Source organism: Quercus suber, unplaced genomic scaffold, assembly GCF_002906115.3.
Source record: "Quercus suber isolate HL8 unplaced genomic scaffold, Cork oak 2.0 scaffold_11, whole genome shotgun sequence".
Lineage (NCBI taxonomy): Eukaryota > Viridiplantae > Streptophyta > Magnoliopsida > Fagales > Fagaceae > Quercus > Quercus suber.
This window is the reverse complement of record NW_027069477.1, coordinates 2,478,773-2,498,861: the sequence shown is the minus strand read 5'-3', so window position 1 is coordinate 2,498,861 and position 20,089 is coordinate 2,478,773. Positions and strand designations below refer to the sequence as shown.

Here is a 20,089-nt window from a genome sequence, read left to right as displayed (position 1 = left end):
AATAAAAAAGTCCCATTCAGCCAAAAATAATAATAATAATAATAATAATAATAATAAAAGTCCTGGGTTGTTAGGAACTCCTATAAAACCCTAATTCGTAGTAAGAATGAAAATAGGTCTCAAAGAAATGAAATCACAAGATTAACAAGATAATCAATGCCCTACCATATAATGTCTCAATTTTTTTTTCCACATACGAGACATTTACTCCATGATGATTGTCTGTTATCATTAGGCTAAAATACTAATTGATTTTTGGTGTAAGTAAGATTCAAATCCCAATTTTTTTTTATTTGATGACAAAATGCTCTTTTTTTTTTTTTTTTTTTTTTTTTTTTTTTTTTTGAAATAAAAGCAAAGGATTACAAAAGGGGATAGGGTTTGTCACAATCTTTGTCTAATGCCTGAGCCACTAAGCTAGGAAGACCAAAGAGGGGAACCAGCCTTATCCAATTGAACAAAACTGCCCATTGAGCCAAAAGATGGGCAAGAGAATTACCTTCCCTATACACAAAAAAATAAAGAACAACTTTAAAAAATGTTAATAAGCTTCTTTGTATCTTTGTAATTAAGGCTCAAAACATTCCAAGCATCCCCTTCCACTATGACTTTCTTGTAGTCTTCCTAAGCTGCCCTCCTAATTGCAAAGTTGTCTTTGCTTCTCTAAAATAGGACTTCCTAGATCAAGTTGTTCTGCCCATGCCATTAATAAAACTCCTTTTTGTTCTCTGCACACCACTGCTATAGATGTTTTCTCATCTCTAATGGCTACATCAAAATTCAACTTCATCCATGACAAAAAACTTTATCTTTTGAGTTAATTGAAACCCACATATAATGATTGACTCAATTTTGATTGAGATACTTATAAAAACTCTCTACACAAGGAAATAAAGCCCTTCTCGAGAAAATTCTAAAAATCACTACAAAAACATGTCAAGAAGATTAATAAACAACACAATGTTATTATGTTCTACACCAGAACTTTCTACTTAGAAAAAAACTTGTCATCAAGTTAATATTTAGGGATTGGATCTTTTGTGCATGAGACTAAATACTTCAAATACCCTAAACCTTTTGTCTTTTTTTTTTTTTTTTTACTTGCAAACATCAAACTTGCTTTGTATTAGACAATATTACATCCTAGTATAAAAGGAAAAGTGTTTACTAATAAGCTACTTGTGAGCTATATCTTTGCAACAGTTATCTCTATTATTTCCACGTTTTTGGTTGCTATGATTCTAAATCACATCTAAATGTGGAGAAATTATACAGTCTTCTGGTGGACCACATCACTTGTCTACCATTCTACTAAAAGACTCTCACTTGTTTAAAATTACTAAGTTAGTAATCAGCATTTGTTTTAAAAAAAAAAATTCTAACTCAGCAATTTTAAACAAGTGATAGACTTTTAGTAGAATGGTGAACCACGTTACTTGTCTACCATGAGAACCTTATAATATCACCTAAATGTGCCATTGTAGTAATAATACATGTGAGTGTTAAAAGTAAGAAAATCTAACGGTGATGATAGAAATTAAAAAAAGAAAAAAAAGAGAAAAAGAAAAGAATCTATAATAAAATATGACAAGATATTACATAATGGTGGTTTAAAATCCTTTTACCTTATGTATTGGCAAGGTATTTGTTGTTACTGAGACATGCTAAAGCACAAATACAAGTTGGTTACAACTGTTCTTTCTTTTTCTAGTAGTTATAGACCATATTTAGTCCTCTTTCTCTTACTAATAATCCCTCTCCTAATTATGTGAATAGGATTCAATCAATCCCCAATTCCATATAATGAAGAGTTGATTTGCGATTGTTACATAATAGTCTGATGTGATGATCATTGGAAGAGAGTGACTACGTGCTATCTCCTAACATTTCTTTTAGCATAGCACCAACACAGATCTCTAGCCATTAATCCTTAATGCCTTTCGGCGTTCTGATGTGACACCCTATTTAGTATTTACCCTAGGTTCTGTAGTTTTTAATCTTGTTTCACAAACAACAAGATTCTCAGATCACGTATCTCCCAGTCAAAATTGATGATTACTTTCATGATTGCATTCATTATTTCTTGTGACAATCAAAGAATTGAGCAGTTTATACACAGTTACTGTTTTGGTTTCCTACCTAATCTCTATCCATTTTGTTAAAAATTAGTAATTCAATGTGTTTTAAGTCCATTTTAGCTGGTAGCTAGCTTAATTATTATGCTATTTTTGAAAAGACAAAATTTGAGTATAAAATTAATTGTAGCTTAAAACTAGAACTTTACTCCATATTTTCTTAAGGAACGTGAATTTTGATATATCTATCATTAGATTATATTTTTTTTTCTCTTTATATGTTTCATGTTTGCAAAACTTCTAAAATATCAAAGGTCAATAACTATGTTATTAATCAATTGCTTAAATTACAAGTTTTATTTTCTAAAATTATACATAAAAAAAGGTTTATGAATCATATAATAAATAACATCTTATCATTGGCATAAAACTTGACATGTATATTAAGAGTATAAAGAACATGCAATTTAACAATTAAATTTTTAAAACATATAACAATGTTAATTTTTTAAATTTAAGTTGTAGTCTTAAACTACAAACAATTTTGTAGTCAAATTTTGTTTTTTTTGAAATCTTTTTAATTTTTTTTTTAAATGCAAGCCATACTCAAATCCCTGATGATTATATATATTTTTTTTGAGAGACCTGATAATTAAGAAGCTTTAAAATTTGGTTATGGAATGGGATGATACGAACCTATTGATTTATATAATAAGAAGTTATATGAATTTGTTAGAGTTTGTGACTATAGAGCCATATATATGCAATTATGCAGTAAGTACGAAAATATTTTGTTTTACTAGAAAAACCAAAACGGTTACTAGAAATTAATTGATAAGTTTGATTTTACATAAACAATCTTATCATACTTTGTCCTGGCTTTTTATTATTATTATTGTTGTTATTATTCTTGAAGTGGGAGTTACGTAAATTTTTTTTTTCTTCATTTCTTTCTTATATATGAGTTTTGACCCTAATGACATCAATTTATAAAAAGCGAGAGTAAGACTTTCTTTTTCGCTTTTAGAAGGAAGAGTGTATTGCGACTGATTTACCAGCTATATAATAAAAACTATGTTGAACTGATTCTTAAAAAAGAAAAAAGAGTTTTATAAAATGTGATTTCCAACTATTTGTGTTATCTCTTGAATTATTTAATTATGTAATTAATTAAGATTATTACTCAATTCCACACTCATAAACAAAAATGATATATAAGGGATATATAGACATCTTAATTAGATTCTTAAAGTCACTATTGTTTTGACGAAATGAGTATGATGACTTTGAAATATGAAGACTTTCATGTGGAAAAAGAAAAGAGATCAAAATAAGGGTCTTCCTCACATAAAATAAAACTTTGGTCCAAATGTCTCAGTTTCTCACACATGCATAATCTATTTTGGACACATGTATCCGCATCCAGTGCATTCAAACAAGGGAGATGCCCACTCCAACCTAATAATGTTCCCTCTTTCTATGATTAAACATGCTCAAGCCTCTTGAAGATCACATCACACATGCTTTTCTATTCTACTCATATCGCTTTTTTCCTGCAAAGTGTGATTATTTTCTCTTCCACAGTAGGTTGCAATAATAAGCCCTAGACCAAAAATAAACATTTAAATCTCTTCATGGCCCCATAAGTCTCATTGGTCAATGGTCAAAGATTTGATATATATATGAAAGGAAACCAACTTTGAGACATAGATTTGTGTGTATATATATTAACTAGATCTCTAGATTGAATAAAACTAATGTTTAAAAAAAAGGACATTGGTTTTTACCCTCTATTAGTGCATTAGTCATGATTATTAATGCATGATTCACCCAACATATGATTATCAATCCGCATGCTTATCAGTGGCTAATGTGATTGACATCTTGATTATCAAGTTGGCATGCGGTTCAACTCAATTTGAACTAACCTTAATCTTCTACTAATTTCATCATGAGTTTTTTTTTTTTTTTTTGATACGGCAAATGTGGTTAGTAATTAGCATTCTCAAATAGCACTTTAAGTATACATATAACAATCTCCCGCTTGTACAAAAATTAATATTTGTTGCATATATCCATGTGCACAATTTTGGAAATGGTGTATTCAAAACATGATTTTAGTAATGGTTTTGAAATTGTAAAATTGTGTTTTGAATCCATAATTTCGGATGATGTAGTGCACACGCTATACACGCAGGTGTAAAATTCACAGCTCTCCTTGTTGGAATATCTAAATCTTTGTTGCTTGAGCCCACTTGGATACGTCTCCATGCAGGGTCAAACGCCCTTAGAATATCTTTCGAATATCCATGCAATACAAACGAATGGGCAATGGCATTTGGCTTTTATTGTCTCTCTCTTCCCCTTAATTAAACAATTTCTGGGAATGACAAAAATGTAAGTATGTAACAGTGTCACTATTTTGATCAAATCAAAATATATATTTCCTTCTCGCAAAAATGAGTAAGAAATTAAAGTTTCAATAGAAAAAGAGCAACTTTCTTATTAGAAAAGAGGAATTTATCCATCGTTCCATATTTTGAATAAGGTGATATCTTTCCCTTTGTTTTTCTTTTTATTAGAAAAGAGGAATTTATCCATCGTTCCATATTTAGCAAATTTCTTTTTATTAAAAGTGAATGGCACATTTTAAACCACTGGATTCTAGAATAAGAAAGGCACAACATTGAACATGTTATAAAGGAGATGATACTGAATCCTTTTTTTTTCCCCACACAAAAAGGACTATATTTTGTTATTTAACCAAGTGATCCTGATCGATCATGCAAATACCGACACTTAAATAACTTCGACAGTAGGTTGTTCCATTTTGCGTGATGCTGAGAATTCATAGATAAATATTAAAACTGCTTGGTGGATTCGTTGCATGAAAATGGAGATGAAGTACTGCATGGATGAATTGACTAAATTGTCAAAGTCGGCATGTGAATAAACCCTCTAGGCCAAGTCGAAGTCATTCCTTTCTTGTAACAAGTTTCTTGGCCACAAAGCTTAGAACCTCCATATTATCCCTTTTATATAGCCTTGTTAGAGCATCAGAGGCAACAGTGTCGAGAAAGTATTGAATCGTTTTAAGCTAGAAAAAAAAAATTAAGAGTCATGCCAACTAACTATCAATCTGATTCAGACGAACAAGCTTTTTCATTGGGAAGATTGTTTGGTCGTGAAAAGCCTTTGCATCAGGTCTTCGGAGGAGGAAAAGGTAATCTTCACCTTTTAACTTGATGCATTTGATGATTTTTTTTAAATAATTTTTTTTTTTGAGAAACAAAAATTTGAGGAAAATAATAATTAACAGATGCAACATATTAATACCTTCTTTATTCAATAAAAAATTTGTCACAAATATTGTCCTCAATATTGCCTTCAGAATTTCGAAAAAGCTCCAAAGTGTAATGGAATGACTACATGCATGCCTTACATTTTCTTCACCTGCGCGGATTGCCTAGTTCCACACATCATGAACATAATATTCTTTAATTCAATTTGCACAGCCATTTCTGTTATTTTTCTCGGTGAATTCTATTTTCCAAAATCATGGAAATTAATTTCAATTTACTACTTTCTATAAAATGGGACTTGCACCATGATAGCGGGCCATTGCTATTCATTGCACATGTCATAGAAAAAATTTATATAGTGCCTTTAAAAGTTTATTCATCATTGGCCATTTGGCACGCAGGAGATATATATAATTTTTTTTCTTTACAACTTCTTAAAAGGTGTCAAATCGTTACAATATTACTTTTACATGGATTTATCATCAACTTTACATCAATTATAATTGTGGAACGGGGGCTAGAAATAAAATAATGAAATTCATAATAATTAATACACTATAAGAAAGAGTTATGCTTCATATTATGTTGGGTTTATTTTTGCAGTTGCTGATATACTATTATGGAAGGACAAGAAACTATCAGCTACAATCCTGATTGGATTCACGATTATATGGTTTCTTTTTGAAGTTGTGGAGTACCATTTTGTTACACTTCTTTGTCACAGCCTCATCCTCGCAATGCTCATTAATTTCATCTGGACTAACCTGTCAAGACTAATCGACTGGTAATCACTAATAAATTCTTAAAGTTTGTGTATTCATCATCACCTAGCATCCATGACTAGTAATCACTCAAGCTTTCTAATACATTTTTGTGCTATATGTCAGGACTCCACCCCATATCCCTGATATTAGACTTTCGACAGAATCGACATTTAGATACTTCTTAGCAAAACTTGATTGGTTCTCGTACAAATTCTACGAAATTTCAAGTGGGAAAGATTTCATATACTTGATTGTGGTATGTAAAGCTATGTTCCCTCCACAACTCCATTTGACTACTACTCTATGAAGATTTGACATATATAATATACTTGAGTGTTTGATTTATATACAGGCAATCTCTAGCCTTTGGATCTTGTCTGTTATTGGGACTTATATGAGCTCTTTGAGTCTTCTATATATTGGTAACATCCTAGACCTTTCTTTAACAAATATGTTGTAACTCGTAACTTTGTTTGAGGCTAATTGCTAATGTGTGTTTATCTTTGCTGTTTTGAAGTCTTTCTCTGCGCGCACACACTGCCTGTTTTTTACGAAAGATATGAAAAGGAGGTGGATTATTTTGCCAACAGAAGCAACCGAGACTTGAAGAAATTGTACAGGAAATTTGATTCGAAAGTTCTTAACAAGATTCCAAGGGGACCAGTGAAAGATAGGAAATACAAATAAGTACTAAATAGTTGTGAATTTGAAGATAATTTGTAAAATGAGTGTGAAAATTATGGAGGAAACATCTGTAAACAACTTTATGTGATGCTTAGTATGAAAAAATATTAAATAAATATAAAATGCATATGTTTTACTAAAGATTTGCTTTTGCACAAGAATTAATTATCTCCGGCATTTATTTATTTATTTTTATAATAATTTTCTCTTGCATTTAAGACGCAAATCCATGATAAGCATCAGAGCTTCATACATTTTTTTTTTTTTTTTTTTTTTCTGGAGAGCCTCATATATAGTTTGAGTTGGCTAAATTAAGAATTATACCTTATATCATGAAAATGTGCTTCTTCTTTTTTGAGGAAAATTTAAGCGAGTTCATTGCATATCTCATTTAATAGAAAACTAGAAGTGGTCCTGGTCTTCTTCTTCTACTTCTTTTCCTACGGTTTATGGAGTCACTTTTATTACATCAATTTGTATCACAAATTTCCCAAAGAAAAAAAAAGTTAAGATTTAGCTTTGTTTAAGATTGAGAGTTTAAGGAGAATTAATTAAGGTTGCGTTTGGGAACTTGGATTTGGATTTGAAATCAAAGGATTTCAAATCCATTGTTTTTATGAGTTATTTCAAATCCAAGCATTTTAAAGGTTTGAAATGCATGGTGGATTTCTCAAATCCAAATCCTTGATCTTTTTTAAAATTTCCAAAAAAGTTATTTGGATTTTAATTACTCAAATTCAAATCCAAATCCAAATCCAAATGCCTGAATTATGTCATCCAAACACACCAATGAAAATCCGAGTTAAGCAGACATTTTGTTCGACCCTTGCTTGAGCGAGATTGTGGGAAAAATTATGAATTTGCTGCACCGACTGGTTTGATTTAATATTATTCTATATATAACCGCATCCCTTGTGACTCAGTTTTCATTGGGAAAAATAGTTGGTTTAAACCTATTGAAAGATCTTAGATTCGTTGAGAGTCTTGAGACCAAACGTCAAAAAACCTTTTCCGGGTGTTTGTCTTTGAGAATTCCTATGTATGAGCCTTAAAAATGGGACAAAATTGGCACATGCCCTTTTCAAGTTATATAAAAAATAAAAAATAAAAAAAATTCTAGAGCCCTATAGTAGCGTTTTAAGGAGTCTATAGTGACGTTTTAAGGACCTATAGTGGCGTTTTAGAACTCGAGTTTATGGAGCTCGAGTTCCAAAACGCCACTATAGGTCCTTAAAACATTACTATAGGCTCCTTAAAACGCCACTATAGGACTTAACTTGATTTTGAGAAAATTGAGTTTCAAAAAAGGGGTATTTCCCTAATTAGTTTAGGAAATGGGACAAAATGCTACTTATTTTGCCCAAAAAGGACATTTGCCAATTTTGTCCCTTAAAAATGAGATTGTTCTTGAGTTTAACACACAATGGGTGTTGTTAATCCAAACCATAGAAAAACCTACCTCTAGAGTTATTTTGAGTTCCATTCAGGATTTGTTGCAAACGAGTTCGTTCATAGAGGAAGTTTTATGTGAGGATTTCAAAATTCTAGGGCCATTATAATGAAAGTCTTTTGTTAAGGTCGCATAAGATTCTAGGAATACAAAGGTTTTGTAAGTATAGATTGTTGTGATCATTTCTTCTATAATAATTTTTTATACAGAGTTTAGTAATGTCGGACATGGCTTTTCCTTTGAGAAGATTCTTAAATTTTTTCACTTGTCACCAAAATCTTATTGTGGTATATTAATTGATTGTGTTTATTGCTTTTAGATTATGGTAATTATTATGGTATATTAATTATTTGTGTTTATTTATTTTGTTAACTGTGAGCATAATTCATAATTAATCCATTACTTAGAACTTGAGTAATACTATAGGTATAAACTATTTTACAATATTTTTATAAAATATTGATGTGGCCAACCTCTGTTGAGGTCTAAAAAGTTACAATGCTGCACCAAGGCCCAAAATGGCACAATAAGTTGAACTCCATAGAAAAAATAAAAAGCTTGAGCTCACAATAAGGAAAAAAGGATTTAAAGCCCAAGACCCACGAATGGATAGGCCTTAGGGCCCGTGAAACGAAGGGAAGAAAGAAGAAAGCTCAGCCCGCCAAGATCAAAAAATCAATAGGGAATTCAATGATAAGAACTGGGCTAGGATACCCAAGGATTGCCAAGAGCTCGAGGTCCTCGGACGTGCAGCATAGATGGGATGAGATTAAGACAGCTCAAAAGGAGTGCCAAGAAACACAAGAAACGAAGGGCAAATACGTCCTTATCAGCCACCCAATGATGCAGAAAGGAATCTGAAAGCTTGAAGACTAACAATTCATGAACAAAGGGCTAGTACTTCGGGAAATCCAGAAAGAAGAACCATGAAGGGAAGTAGCTGGGAGAACTTTCAACCTGGCAGGGATGGAATCAGCTCACTCTGGAAAAATAACAAAAGGAAAGGCAACCAAAAAGCTGAGTCTGAAAAGGTGAGAAAACCTTGAAGGAAGAGAGATTAGAGGTTAGCTCTCTAGGGACGCCCTAGAACGGAAAGTCAGCAAGAGACTTTTTGGGGAGAAAGCACCAAAAGAAGAAAATTATGAAAAACAAGGAAGTGGCCAGCCACCAAAGTTACTAGCACAACATTGGCTCTAGTACCCAGAGGAGCAATGGAGGGGAATCAGTGGTACATCAAAACCCTAAGATGACACTATAAAAGGGGAAGCATCCAAGCATTCAGTAACAGTAAATCAGAATAGAATCATTGAAAAAATTCTGTAAAAAACTCAAAGAAAGGAAAATATTGCTCGGTATCCTCAAACAGCCACTATAGAACATACTTGGATTCAAAGGGATTCAAACTTTGCAAGTCTTAAAGGCTTAGAGAGTCATTTAAGTCTGTAATTTTTGAGCTTATTTGAACCTTGTAACACATCTTAGTGAACACATTGTAATACACAACTTAGAAAAGTAATGAAATATCTCACATTGTTTTAAGGATCCTTAACAATTATTCTGTGCCTTTTGTTTACACATTGTTCATTTACCGTTTCTTGTTGTTCCATGCATATATTTCTTGCTTGTTAGTATGTATACATTGTAGGATTCTTGTTCTGTGCACCACTTGGTTTGTAATCAATCCATTTAGCTGCGGTGAACCAAGTCCAGTCCCTTAAAACAACAACTAAAAGGCCAGGGTCCTTGCTTCCACTTGGGCTTGGACCTTTTCCAAAAAAGGACCCTCACAACCTCTTATTGGTTTTTATCTAAACCTACCGTTAATATCATTTTTTTCATTTATCAATAATTACTCACACATTAGCAATTTGTAAATTTTCTTTTTGTAAAATAATTTGTATTTCCAGCATTATTCTTAGAACTTTGGAATCCAAATTAAAATTTTCATTTTGGTTAAAGCAATGCTATATACACAGAATTTCACAATATTTTTTACAACATTGTTTTTTTTTTTGGAAGAGAGTTTCAACTTATGGCGTTCGTTCTTAATGATAACTCTTTATCACTAGACGAAAACACCAATCGGTTTTTGATGTATGCGAGAATTAAACCCTAGATCTCTTATTCAACTATCAGAGACTTTACTAGTTGGACGAATATTGGAACTCACTTTAACAACAATTGAGTTGGCACAATTTTACTAATTCTTATTTGAGTCTACTATTGACATTATCTGCTTATCTACCGCTAACGATCTGCGACATCATCAAGTGTGAAATTTATTGTCTATAGACTTTCTCCCTTGTATTCAAGTTACAAATTTATTCCTTATTTATTTTCAGAAGGGAAAAGCTCTTTCGTACCACATCATTATCTATCTCTCTTACACCATTTTGTATCCTACTTCACCTTCCATTTTCATTGGGGAAACATAATGGTAGCAACTACCAAACGACTCATTGGCATGAATTCCAGACTCAACCATCCCATTAAAACAGGTTCTACCTGCCAAAATATTACTTTACAGGTTGAGAGAATGGAAACTCATATGGCCGCTGTCGAGAATTTCTTCCATTACCCTGCAAACATCAAACACAGTCACCCATTGTTATGTAAACTTTGAACTAAATTTAGATTAAATTAAATTTATAGATGAAAATATAAAAGAGTCATGCCAGAGCATAGAAGCTTAAAGTGACTGCTTCACTAACTTTTAACAGTTGTGGCCAGCATCATGTTTGGAGGAGGTAGCCGTCTCACTCATTGATGGCATTACTGCATGACTCGCTTGCAAGGTCAATGATGATCCACGAGCATTATATTTCTACAAGGATTTAAAGATACATGTTGGAATTATGGTTAAGTGATTAAATTCATTATTTCTAAATTACTTAAACTTTGGGAACAATTGATAATTTAACATGGTATCAAAGTAGGAGATCTTGCTCATGAGTTTGATATTTGTCTCCACTCTACCTTCCCTTTAAAATGTTAAAACTTAAAAATCCCTCGTGTTGGGCTCCACTTATTAAGGAAGATTTTAGACCTATACTTTAGGGAGTGTAAGAATTATAGTTAAGTGATTAAATTTACTATTTCTTAATAACTTAGACTTTTGGAACAATCGATCATTTAACAATGCACAATATATAGTTGATATATAGCATCAGAAGTTGTCATTACAGACTTCTGGTGAACTTTTAACTAAAAGTATGACATTGATAAAAGCTAGAAAATTTAAAGGTCGAAATGAACCTGGCGTAAAATTGGCAATTGTTGAGGTTCAGTAGCTATTCTTGGTACATTTTGGGAGGTACAATTTACTTCTGCATTAAATTGTGGAGGCACAGTGGATGTAGCAGTGTTTGCAGGCGGTGCTTGTGAGGCAATGAGAGGCACTTGCATTTGAGGGACTGGAAGAACTCCTAATCCAGGAATCAAATGCATTCCTGCTGTTGCTAAGGATAATGGATAAACAGGTGCAGGAACTGGCATCATGTTAAGGCTTGTTGAGTATGACATGCTCATCATTCCCATGCCAAATCCCGGCATGGGTTGCATTTGCATAACTGGTAGAAATTGGGGAATTTGTGTGCTTTGGATTCCAGTTAATTGATATATGGTACTTGGCACAGAGCTCCTCCCCCAGTAGACGTCGTTTAATTTTCATGAAACAAACAAAAGCAGCACATCCAAAAGAAATGTCTATCACCATGTATATATATATATATATATATAGAGAGAGAGAGAGAGAGAGAGAGAGAGAGAGAGAGAGAGAAATGATAAAGTTAAGAGCAACTGAAAGAGAGATACTTGACAATGATGCATTAAGGCTTTAAGATATTCAATGGTATCGTCCAGCGTTGAAGCTCTGCTGGACTGAAATCAGATAAGCACTCTTGGTTAAGTGATTACATAGATAGAGGGGAAAACAAAAGAGCAAATATTCACAGAACAATCTCAATGACATGTTAAGTATCTCTTATCTGCAAATTATTTTATAAGACACGTATCAGTGACACTTATTCCAACATTCCTTTTGATGAATAGCAGTCACTAAATACTTGTTTAGTCCTCTTATGCGAATAAAATAGTGCACTAAAAAAGGTAAAAGCTTGTAGCAAGTATATTACCATTTCATTAGAACTACTAGTCCATCAATAAGGAAAGTCCGGTCTATGTCCTTTGAACTAATTTATAAAAAATAATTCAGCAGGAAAGTAACTTTTCTTGTCTACCCAATAGACTATGATATTTTCCCTTAGAGTGAGTGTTTCTTTAGTATAATAACACATCTTATGAAGTTTGATAATGATTTTATTAAAACTTTTCAACAAGCTAATTAAGCACTACCCCATGGTGAAGTACATTAGTTTGAGCATCCAATTCCCAGCTATCTTCATTTTCTGAATTCTTCATCACTGCAATTTTCCAAATAGTGTTACCAAGATTGAGATCACATTCACTTTCACCTATTCTATACCAAAATTTTTGTACCAAAACAGTAACTAAACATCATTAAGCAAGGAAAAGCAATTGTGAGTCGTGATCTTGTTACAGTTAGGAATCAGTTCCTGCAAAGCTCTCATCTTCCACTCGATCCGGTCCCTACGCCTTTGTTCAAAACAAATGTAATCTAGTTGATCATAAGAAGTAAGAGAAGGGTGGTGAGGTATAAGATAACCCTTCCAAGGAAATTTAAGATCAAAATTGATCTGAAATATCACCCTCTCAGAAAGAATGTGTATTTCAGCAGAATGAGTTCTTTTTGGCCGTTTATCTTCATTTGTCTTCAATCTTCATATCTACAGAGACCATAACAATCTCCTAAAACAAGAATTAACATGACAAAACAAAACACACCGATGTTAGTGTTGGGGGAAAAATCCTAGTCCCGTCTATGTCTATGTGTGAATCAAAATATATATAACTACCAAGCAATAGCAATATTATGAAAAAGCAAGAGGATGCATCACCAGCTGCCATACTAGTGCAGCACAGCATACCACCCAGTGCACCATCACCAGCTGCCACACCAATGCAGCACAGCATGCCACCTAGTGCAGCAGCCAGTGCACCAGGTGATGCAGACTCAGCTGCCACAATCAGTGCAGCATAGATTGGTACTCAATGCATTAGAACTGCTCAAACAGGCACTGGAACAACTAAGACAAGAAATTCAAGATCAAATTCAAGTAGAAGTCCAAATTGTTTCTCAGAGTTGAAGAAATTGAAGACTTGTAATTATTCCTCTAAACGACAGTGTGGTTTGCTTGATGAGTATACATAAACGGCTTGTAGTTTTCCTTGATTAGTTAGTTTAGTTAGCACGTGAGTGAGTTTGTTATGATTGTTACATTGTGTTCACACGTGCTTGTAGTGGTGAAGTTAGTATATATATACAATTGTACAGTTACAGAATCATTCAATGGAAAATAATTTTTCATCAAAATTTCATATGGTATCAGAGCGATTTCTTAAGCACTTCTAATTTTCTTAGGGTTCCTCAGACCAATTTTAGGAACTCTTTGTTTTTCTCATTCACCACTATCATCTCCTTCGAGATTTTCTTTTGCTCTCTGTTTTTACTCATCCACCATTGTTATCTCCTTCGAGCTTTTCTTATTCACCATTGTTGTGTTCCACTACAGGAGCTTCATCTTCTTCACAAGATTTGTATAATCTTAGCAATCCTCTGTTCTTGCATCCTGGAGAAAATCCAGGTGCACTTCTCACTTCTCAACCATTGATTGGAGGAGAAAATTATCATGCTTGGGCGAGATCAGTGAGAAAATCTCTGATTGGGAAGAACAAGCTAGGATTTATCGATGGATCCTTAACCATCTCTTCACCATTGGTGAATTCTCTAGAGGCTGCTCAAGCATGGATTCGTGCCGATAATGTAGTGGGCACCTGGCTTATCAACTCCGTATCACCAAAGCTCCAAGGAAGCATTATCTACAGAGATACTGCTTTAGAGATTTGGACCGATCTTCGAGACACCTTCAGTCAAGGAAATGGAACCAAGATCTTCAATATCCAGAAACAAATTGCTGAGATTCATCAAGGAGAGCAATCACTCACTGATTACTTCATTCAGCTCAAGATTTTGTGGGATCAATTACAGAATTTGAGTCCATTTCCCTAGTGTACTTCTGGTCAGTGCATGTGTGGAATCAATCAAAGGTTGAAGAATCTTCAATCCAAGGAATCCACCATGAAATTTCTTATGGGAGTGAATGATGCCTTCTCTCAAGTAAGAACTCAGATCTTATTAATGGATCCCTTGCCTTCTGCCAATAAGGCTCACTCTTTGTTCATCCAAAAAGAAATGCAAAGGTCTGTGCATAATGTTGTTAGAGTTGAATCCACCGCCTTAGCAACCAAGAACTCAGGAATTAACTTCAAAGGCAAAGACAGGTCTTTATGCACTCACTGTGGAAAGCTAGGCCATACTATGGACAAATGCTATAAGTTGCACGACTTCCCACCAGGATTCAAGTTCAAGAACAGTAAAAATGCCACTGCTCATCAAGTTTCAACAAATCTTGAACTAATTCAAGGCAACACCTCTACTGGAGTCACTGATTTTGTTCCATCCATGTCTGTGTCTCAAGCTCCAACCTTCACTCATGACCAATATCAGCAACTTCTGACCTTAATTGGTTCCTGCTCTACTCAACAGTTTCCTAAAGGTCAAGAACTTCATGTTGCCAATTCTGTGACCTATCTATCAAATGTTGTTGTAGGTAATTCTATTAACTTCAAGCATTCTATTTTCTCTGCTAAAATTGTTAATAGAAGAGATTATAATCTTCATACATGGGTCATTGATACTGGTGCAAGTGATCACATAGTATGTTCCATTCAATTGATGACTTCTTATACTGAAATTTCACATACTATGGTTGAATTACCTAATGGGGAAGCAGCTCTTGTTACACACATTGGTACTATTCAACTCTCCTCCCATATAACCCTTAGTAATGTTCTTTGTGTACCATCCTTTATCTTTAACCTTCTGTCAGTCAGTGCCTTAACAAAATCCCAACCTATATGCTTGGTTTTTTTGTCTCAATTTTGTTTTCTACAGGACCTTACATGTTGGAGCACGATTGGAATGGGTAAAATGCATGATGGTTTGTACTTGTTACAAGATTCAAGCCTCTCTCAAGCTACTACATCTCTTTCTGATTTCCTTTCCAAGCAAAATTTCAAGTCCTTCTCTGCTATTTGCTCTTCTTCCCTCTCTACAAATGTGTTTTCACGTTGGCATTCAAGACTTGGGCACCCTTTTGATATCAAGGTTCATTCTTTAAGTAGCACTTTACCTTTTCTTAAGAATTGTTGTAATAAGCCTTGTACTGTTTGTCCTTTGGCAAAATAGAAAAGAATTCCTTTTCCCTTCAATAATAACAAGTGTGCTTGCCCTTTTGATCTTGTTCATATGGATGTATAGGGTCCCTTTTCTGTTTTAACTTCTAATGGTCATAAGTAATTTCTAACCATTGTTGATGATGCTTCTAGAGCAACTTAGGTTTTCTTGCTCAAAGCAAAATCTGAAGTTAGACCTCTTATTGTATCCTTCTATAACATGATTCTCACTTAATTTGGAACCAAGATTAAATCCATTAGATCTGATAATGCCTTAAAATTTAGTTTTAATGACTTTTACAACTCCAAAGGGATTTTTCATCAATTGAGTTGTGCTTACACTCCACAACAAAATTCAGTTGTGGAGAGAAAGCATCAACACATCCTTGCTACTGCCAGGGCATTACAAATTCAATCCAATGTTCCTCTCTCTTTTTGGGGTGACTATGTCCTCACTGCAGTCTACCTTATAAATAGGCTTCCATCCCCTTTTCCTAAATCATAAAACCCCTTTTGAACTTTTATTTCACAAACCTCCTCCTTATTCACATCTTAGAGTCTTTGGCTGCTTGTGTTATGCTACCAATCTCACTCCTCATAAACACAAATTCACACCTAGAGCTAGAAAGTGTGTTTTTCTAGGATATCCTTTCAATGTCAAAGGCTATAAACTATTTGATCTTGATTCTCACACTACCTTTCTATCTAGAGATGTTGTGTTTTATGAGTCAAGCTTTCCTTTTGCTTCAGATGCCTCTTCTCAACTTGTCACTCTTATTCCTTTACCTATTTTCCCTTCAACTTCTTCCTCTAAATCTCTTGCTGTTCCTCTCTCTACTCCTTCTCCTTCCTTTACCATTTCTAATGACACCATTGTCCAAATTCATCAAGATTTTGATGAAGAGGTTCATGACTTTCCTGATGCAACTGATGTTCCCGATGCATCTGAATTTCTTGATGCAAATGATGTTCCTAATGCATCTGCTTTGCCTGCTGTTCTTAGAAGGTCTGCCAGACCTTCTAAACCACCCTCTTACCTTAAAGCTTATCACTGTAATCAAGTCAAATCAGCAGCCATTCCAAGCTCCTCCAATCATGTTTCAGGTACTTCTCATCCCATTCAATCTTATCTATCTTACACTAACCTGTCCTCTTCTTACAAATCCTTTTGCTATGCCATTTCTTCCATCATTGAACCTAATTTTTACTACCAAGTTGTTGGTAACCCCAAGTGACAGGCAACCATGAATGCTGAGATTTTAGCTTTAGAAGCTAATCAAACATGGACTGTTACTTCCTTGCCACCTGGTAAGAAACACATTGGTTGTAAGTGGGTATATCGAGTGAAGTACAAATCAGATGGTTCAGTTGAGAGATATAAGGCCAGGTTGGTTGCCAAAGTTTTCACCCAAAAGGAGGGGTTGGATTACATTGACACTTTCTCACCAGTTGCCAAAATGGTGTTTGTCAAAGCTGTGCTTGCTGTGGCTGCTGTTAAAGGTTGGTTTCTCAGCAAACTTGATGTAAACAATGCATTTCTCCATGGAGATTTGCATGAGGAAGTCTTTATGTCACTTCCACCAGGCATTCACAGCAAGGGGGAGCAGTTTCAGCAGTTTCACAACAAGGGGGAGCAGCCTAGCAGTCTCTAGAATGTGGTTTTCTAAGTTTTCAACTGCCTTAATTGATCTTGGTTTTGTTCAATCCAAGGCTGATTACTTATTGTTCACTAGGCAGCAAGGAGATTCATTTATTGTATTGCTGGTTTATGTTGATGATGTTCTAATTGCAAGCAATGATAAAAAGGGAGTTGAGGAGTTTAAAGTTCTGTTAGACCAGAAGTTTAAGTTGAAGGATTTAGGGGACTTGAAGTATTTTCTTGGTTTGGAGGTAGCAAGGACAGCCAAGGGCATTTCCTTATGTCAAAGGAAATATGCGCTAGAGATTTTGGAAGATGTTGAACTACTAGGGTGCAAACCAACCAAGGTTCCTATGGATCCTACTCTGAAACTTAGTAAACATAAAGGTGATGTGTTACATGATCCTAGTCAGTACAGGAGGTTGGTAGGGAGGCTGCTATACTTAACTATTACTAGGCCTGACATTACTTTTGCTGTTCACAAGCTTAGTCAGTTCATGGCAAAGCCTAGAAAGCCTCATTATGCCACTGCACTTAAGATACTTCATTACCTAAAGAATGAACCAGGGAGAGGAGTATTCTTTTCTGCAAAGTCAGAACTTCATGTGAAAGGTTTCAGTGATGCAAATTGGGCATCATGTCCAGATACAAGAAGATCTGTTACAGGTTACTGCATTTTCCTTGGAGACTTATTGATTTCTTGGAAATCAAAGAAACAAGCTACTGTCTCAAGATCTTTAGCTAAGGCAGAGTACCGGGCTATGGCTGTGGCAACTTGTGAGATTGTGTGGATACTTTATTTGTTAAGGGATTTGCAGATTAGGCATGATAAAGAGGCAATGTTGTTTTGTGACAGCCAATCAACCTTGCACATAGGGTCTAATCCAGTTTTCCATGAAAGGACCAAGCATATAGAGATTGATTGTCACATTGTAAGGGACAAGGTGTTGGCTAAGGTGATTAGGTTGAATCATGTGAGAACACATTGTCAAGTGGTAGATTTATTGATTAAAGCATTAGGCCATAAACAATTCTCTGAGTTAACATCCAAGATGGGACTGCTTAACATCTATTCTTCCTCGGTCCATCTTGAGGGGGAGTATGAAAAGCAAGAGGATGCATCACTAGTTGCCACACTAGTGCAGCACAGCATGCCACCCAGTGCACTAGGTGATGCGGACTCAGCTGCCACAATCAGTGCAGCACAGATTGGTACTTAGTGCATTAGAACTGCTCAAACAGGCACTGGAACAACTAAGACAAGAAATTCAAGATCAAATTCAAGTAGAAGTCCAGATTGTTTCTCAGAGTTGAAGAAATTAAAGACTTGTAATTATTCCTCTAAACGACAGGGTGGTTTGCTTGATGAGTATACATAAACGGCTTGTAGTTTTTCTTGATTAGTTAGTTTAGTTAGCACGTGAGTGAGTTTATTATGATTGTTACATTGTGTTCACACGTGCTTGTAGCGGTGAAGTTAGTATATATATACAATTGTACAGTTACAGAATCAATCAATGGAAAATAATTTTTCATCAAAATTTCATAACACAATCACAAAAGAACACTAAATTTTACGTGGAAAAACCTCCGGTATAGAGAGAAAAACCACAGGGCAACTCCGAAAAATATCCACTATGAAATAGAGATTACAACTATCAAGTTTATGCTAAACTTGTGTCCACAATAAATTGGATATACAACAAATAAATCTCAAGGAGTAAATACAATTTCACCATAAAGCTAGTAGCAAAATCTTTTTCTGAATTCTCCAACTCTCCATGGTTGTAACACTCAAAAACTCCATGAAAACTCCACCAATTTATCTTTCTTATATGTAACTTAAGCAAAAAAAAATGTCTCATTTTTCTTTTTCACTCTCTCACACTCACACTCTCACTGTGTCTCTCTATCTCTTCACTCGGACTGCACCTCTCAAGTGGCTGAATATCTTTTCGTGTTTTTGCTCACTCTAGAACCCACACAAATGGCCGAATGTGGCTCTCTGTTTCAGCTCCTCACGCAAGGCTGAATGGCCTTTGCTTCTTTCTTTTCTTTTTCTTCAGACAGTCCAACACGCTTTGCAGCACTTCTCAATAAGAGAAGTCAGACCATACTTTTAGCTTCACCCAATTTTCTTTCTTCCTTACATGTTTGAGTCAAGTCTCATTAAGAGACATGGCTTCCTTGAAGACTTTTGGAGGTAAACTCTTAAATGAGCTTTGACAAGGCATGTGGGCTGGACTCACACGGTGCTTTGCACCCAACAGTTAGAAAATGACAAATATAGATCCATGTTATTATGTTAGTTCAAACGTGGCATTTATTAGTTCAAATTACTTCGCTTTTACTTCCTCCATAAGTCAAGTCATCAGCTTTCCTTTTTCCCCTACTTGATCTTCCTTCATCCAAAATCACCCTCTCTATTAAACAACTTGATGCTATTGTTGAATGAAGCTAAAGATCAGGTAGAATCTCAAAAATATCTTGAAAATCCTGCTTCTGTGGCACCAATGCTCAAAGAACAAGAAGAAGCATTAAGCAAAGTAGGATTGGTCTCAAAGACACCAGGTTGACCAGAATCCACAGAAAAATCTCCATCATTTAGAAAAGACTCGTGAAGAACATCCACCTCGTTGGAAGTGGTGAACTCCCACCCTGGGACTTGTTGCCTCATGTCAAATTGTCAATCTAAGTGGGTACTCTCACACAATTAAAATTCACACACAATGGGACTTGGAAGTTGGAACTAGCTAACTAGTAAGCGGTGCAATTTGTAGGTGGTGGCGTTTGTGGTTATA

General features: G+C 34.7%; 2 protein-coding genes across 2 annotated transcripts; both read left to right on the top strand.

The window, feature by feature from the left end:
- Positions 1–5,118: 5,118 nt before the first annotated feature.
- Positions 5,119–6,966, top strand: LOC112001780 (reticulon-like protein B14). The gene is made up of 5 exons (XM_024033962.2): positions 5,119–5,298; positions 5,981–6,161; positions 6,265–6,397; positions 6,494–6,563; positions 6,659–6,966. Exons 1-5 carry the CDS (start codon positions 5,196–5,198, stop codon positions 6,826–6,828), a joined length of 657 nt encoding a protein of 218 aa, XP_023889730.2. The 5' UTR covers positions 5,119–5,195; the 3' UTR covers positions 6,829–6,966.
- Positions 6,967–17,302: 10,336 nt separating this feature from the next.
- Positions 17,303–18,508, top strand: LOC112021187 (uncharacterized mitochondrial protein AtMg00810-like). Its single transcript, XM_024053755.2, has one exon. It carries the CDS (start codon positions 17,303–17,305, stop codon positions 18,506–18,508), a length of 1,206 nt encoding a protein of 401 aa, XP_023909523.2.
- Positions 18,509–20,089: the final 1,581 nt, after the last annotated feature.

Coding starts and splice junctions, on each gene's coding strand:
- LOC112001780 (XM_024033962.2), top strand. CDS start 5,196: ATGCCAACTAACTATCAATCTGATTCAGACGAACAAGCTTTTTCATTG. Junction 6,162..6,264: donor CTGTCAAGACTAATCGACTG/GTAATCACTAAT, acceptor GCTATATGTCAG/GACTCCACCCCATATCCCTG. Junction 6,564..6,658: donor TTTGAGTCTTCTATATATTG/GTAACATCCTAG, acceptor GCTGTTTTGAAG/TCTTTCTCTGCGCGCACACA.
- LOC112021187 (XM_024053755.2), top strand. CDS start 17,303: ATGTGGTTTTCTAAGTTTTCAACTGCCTTAATTGATCTTGGTTTTGTT.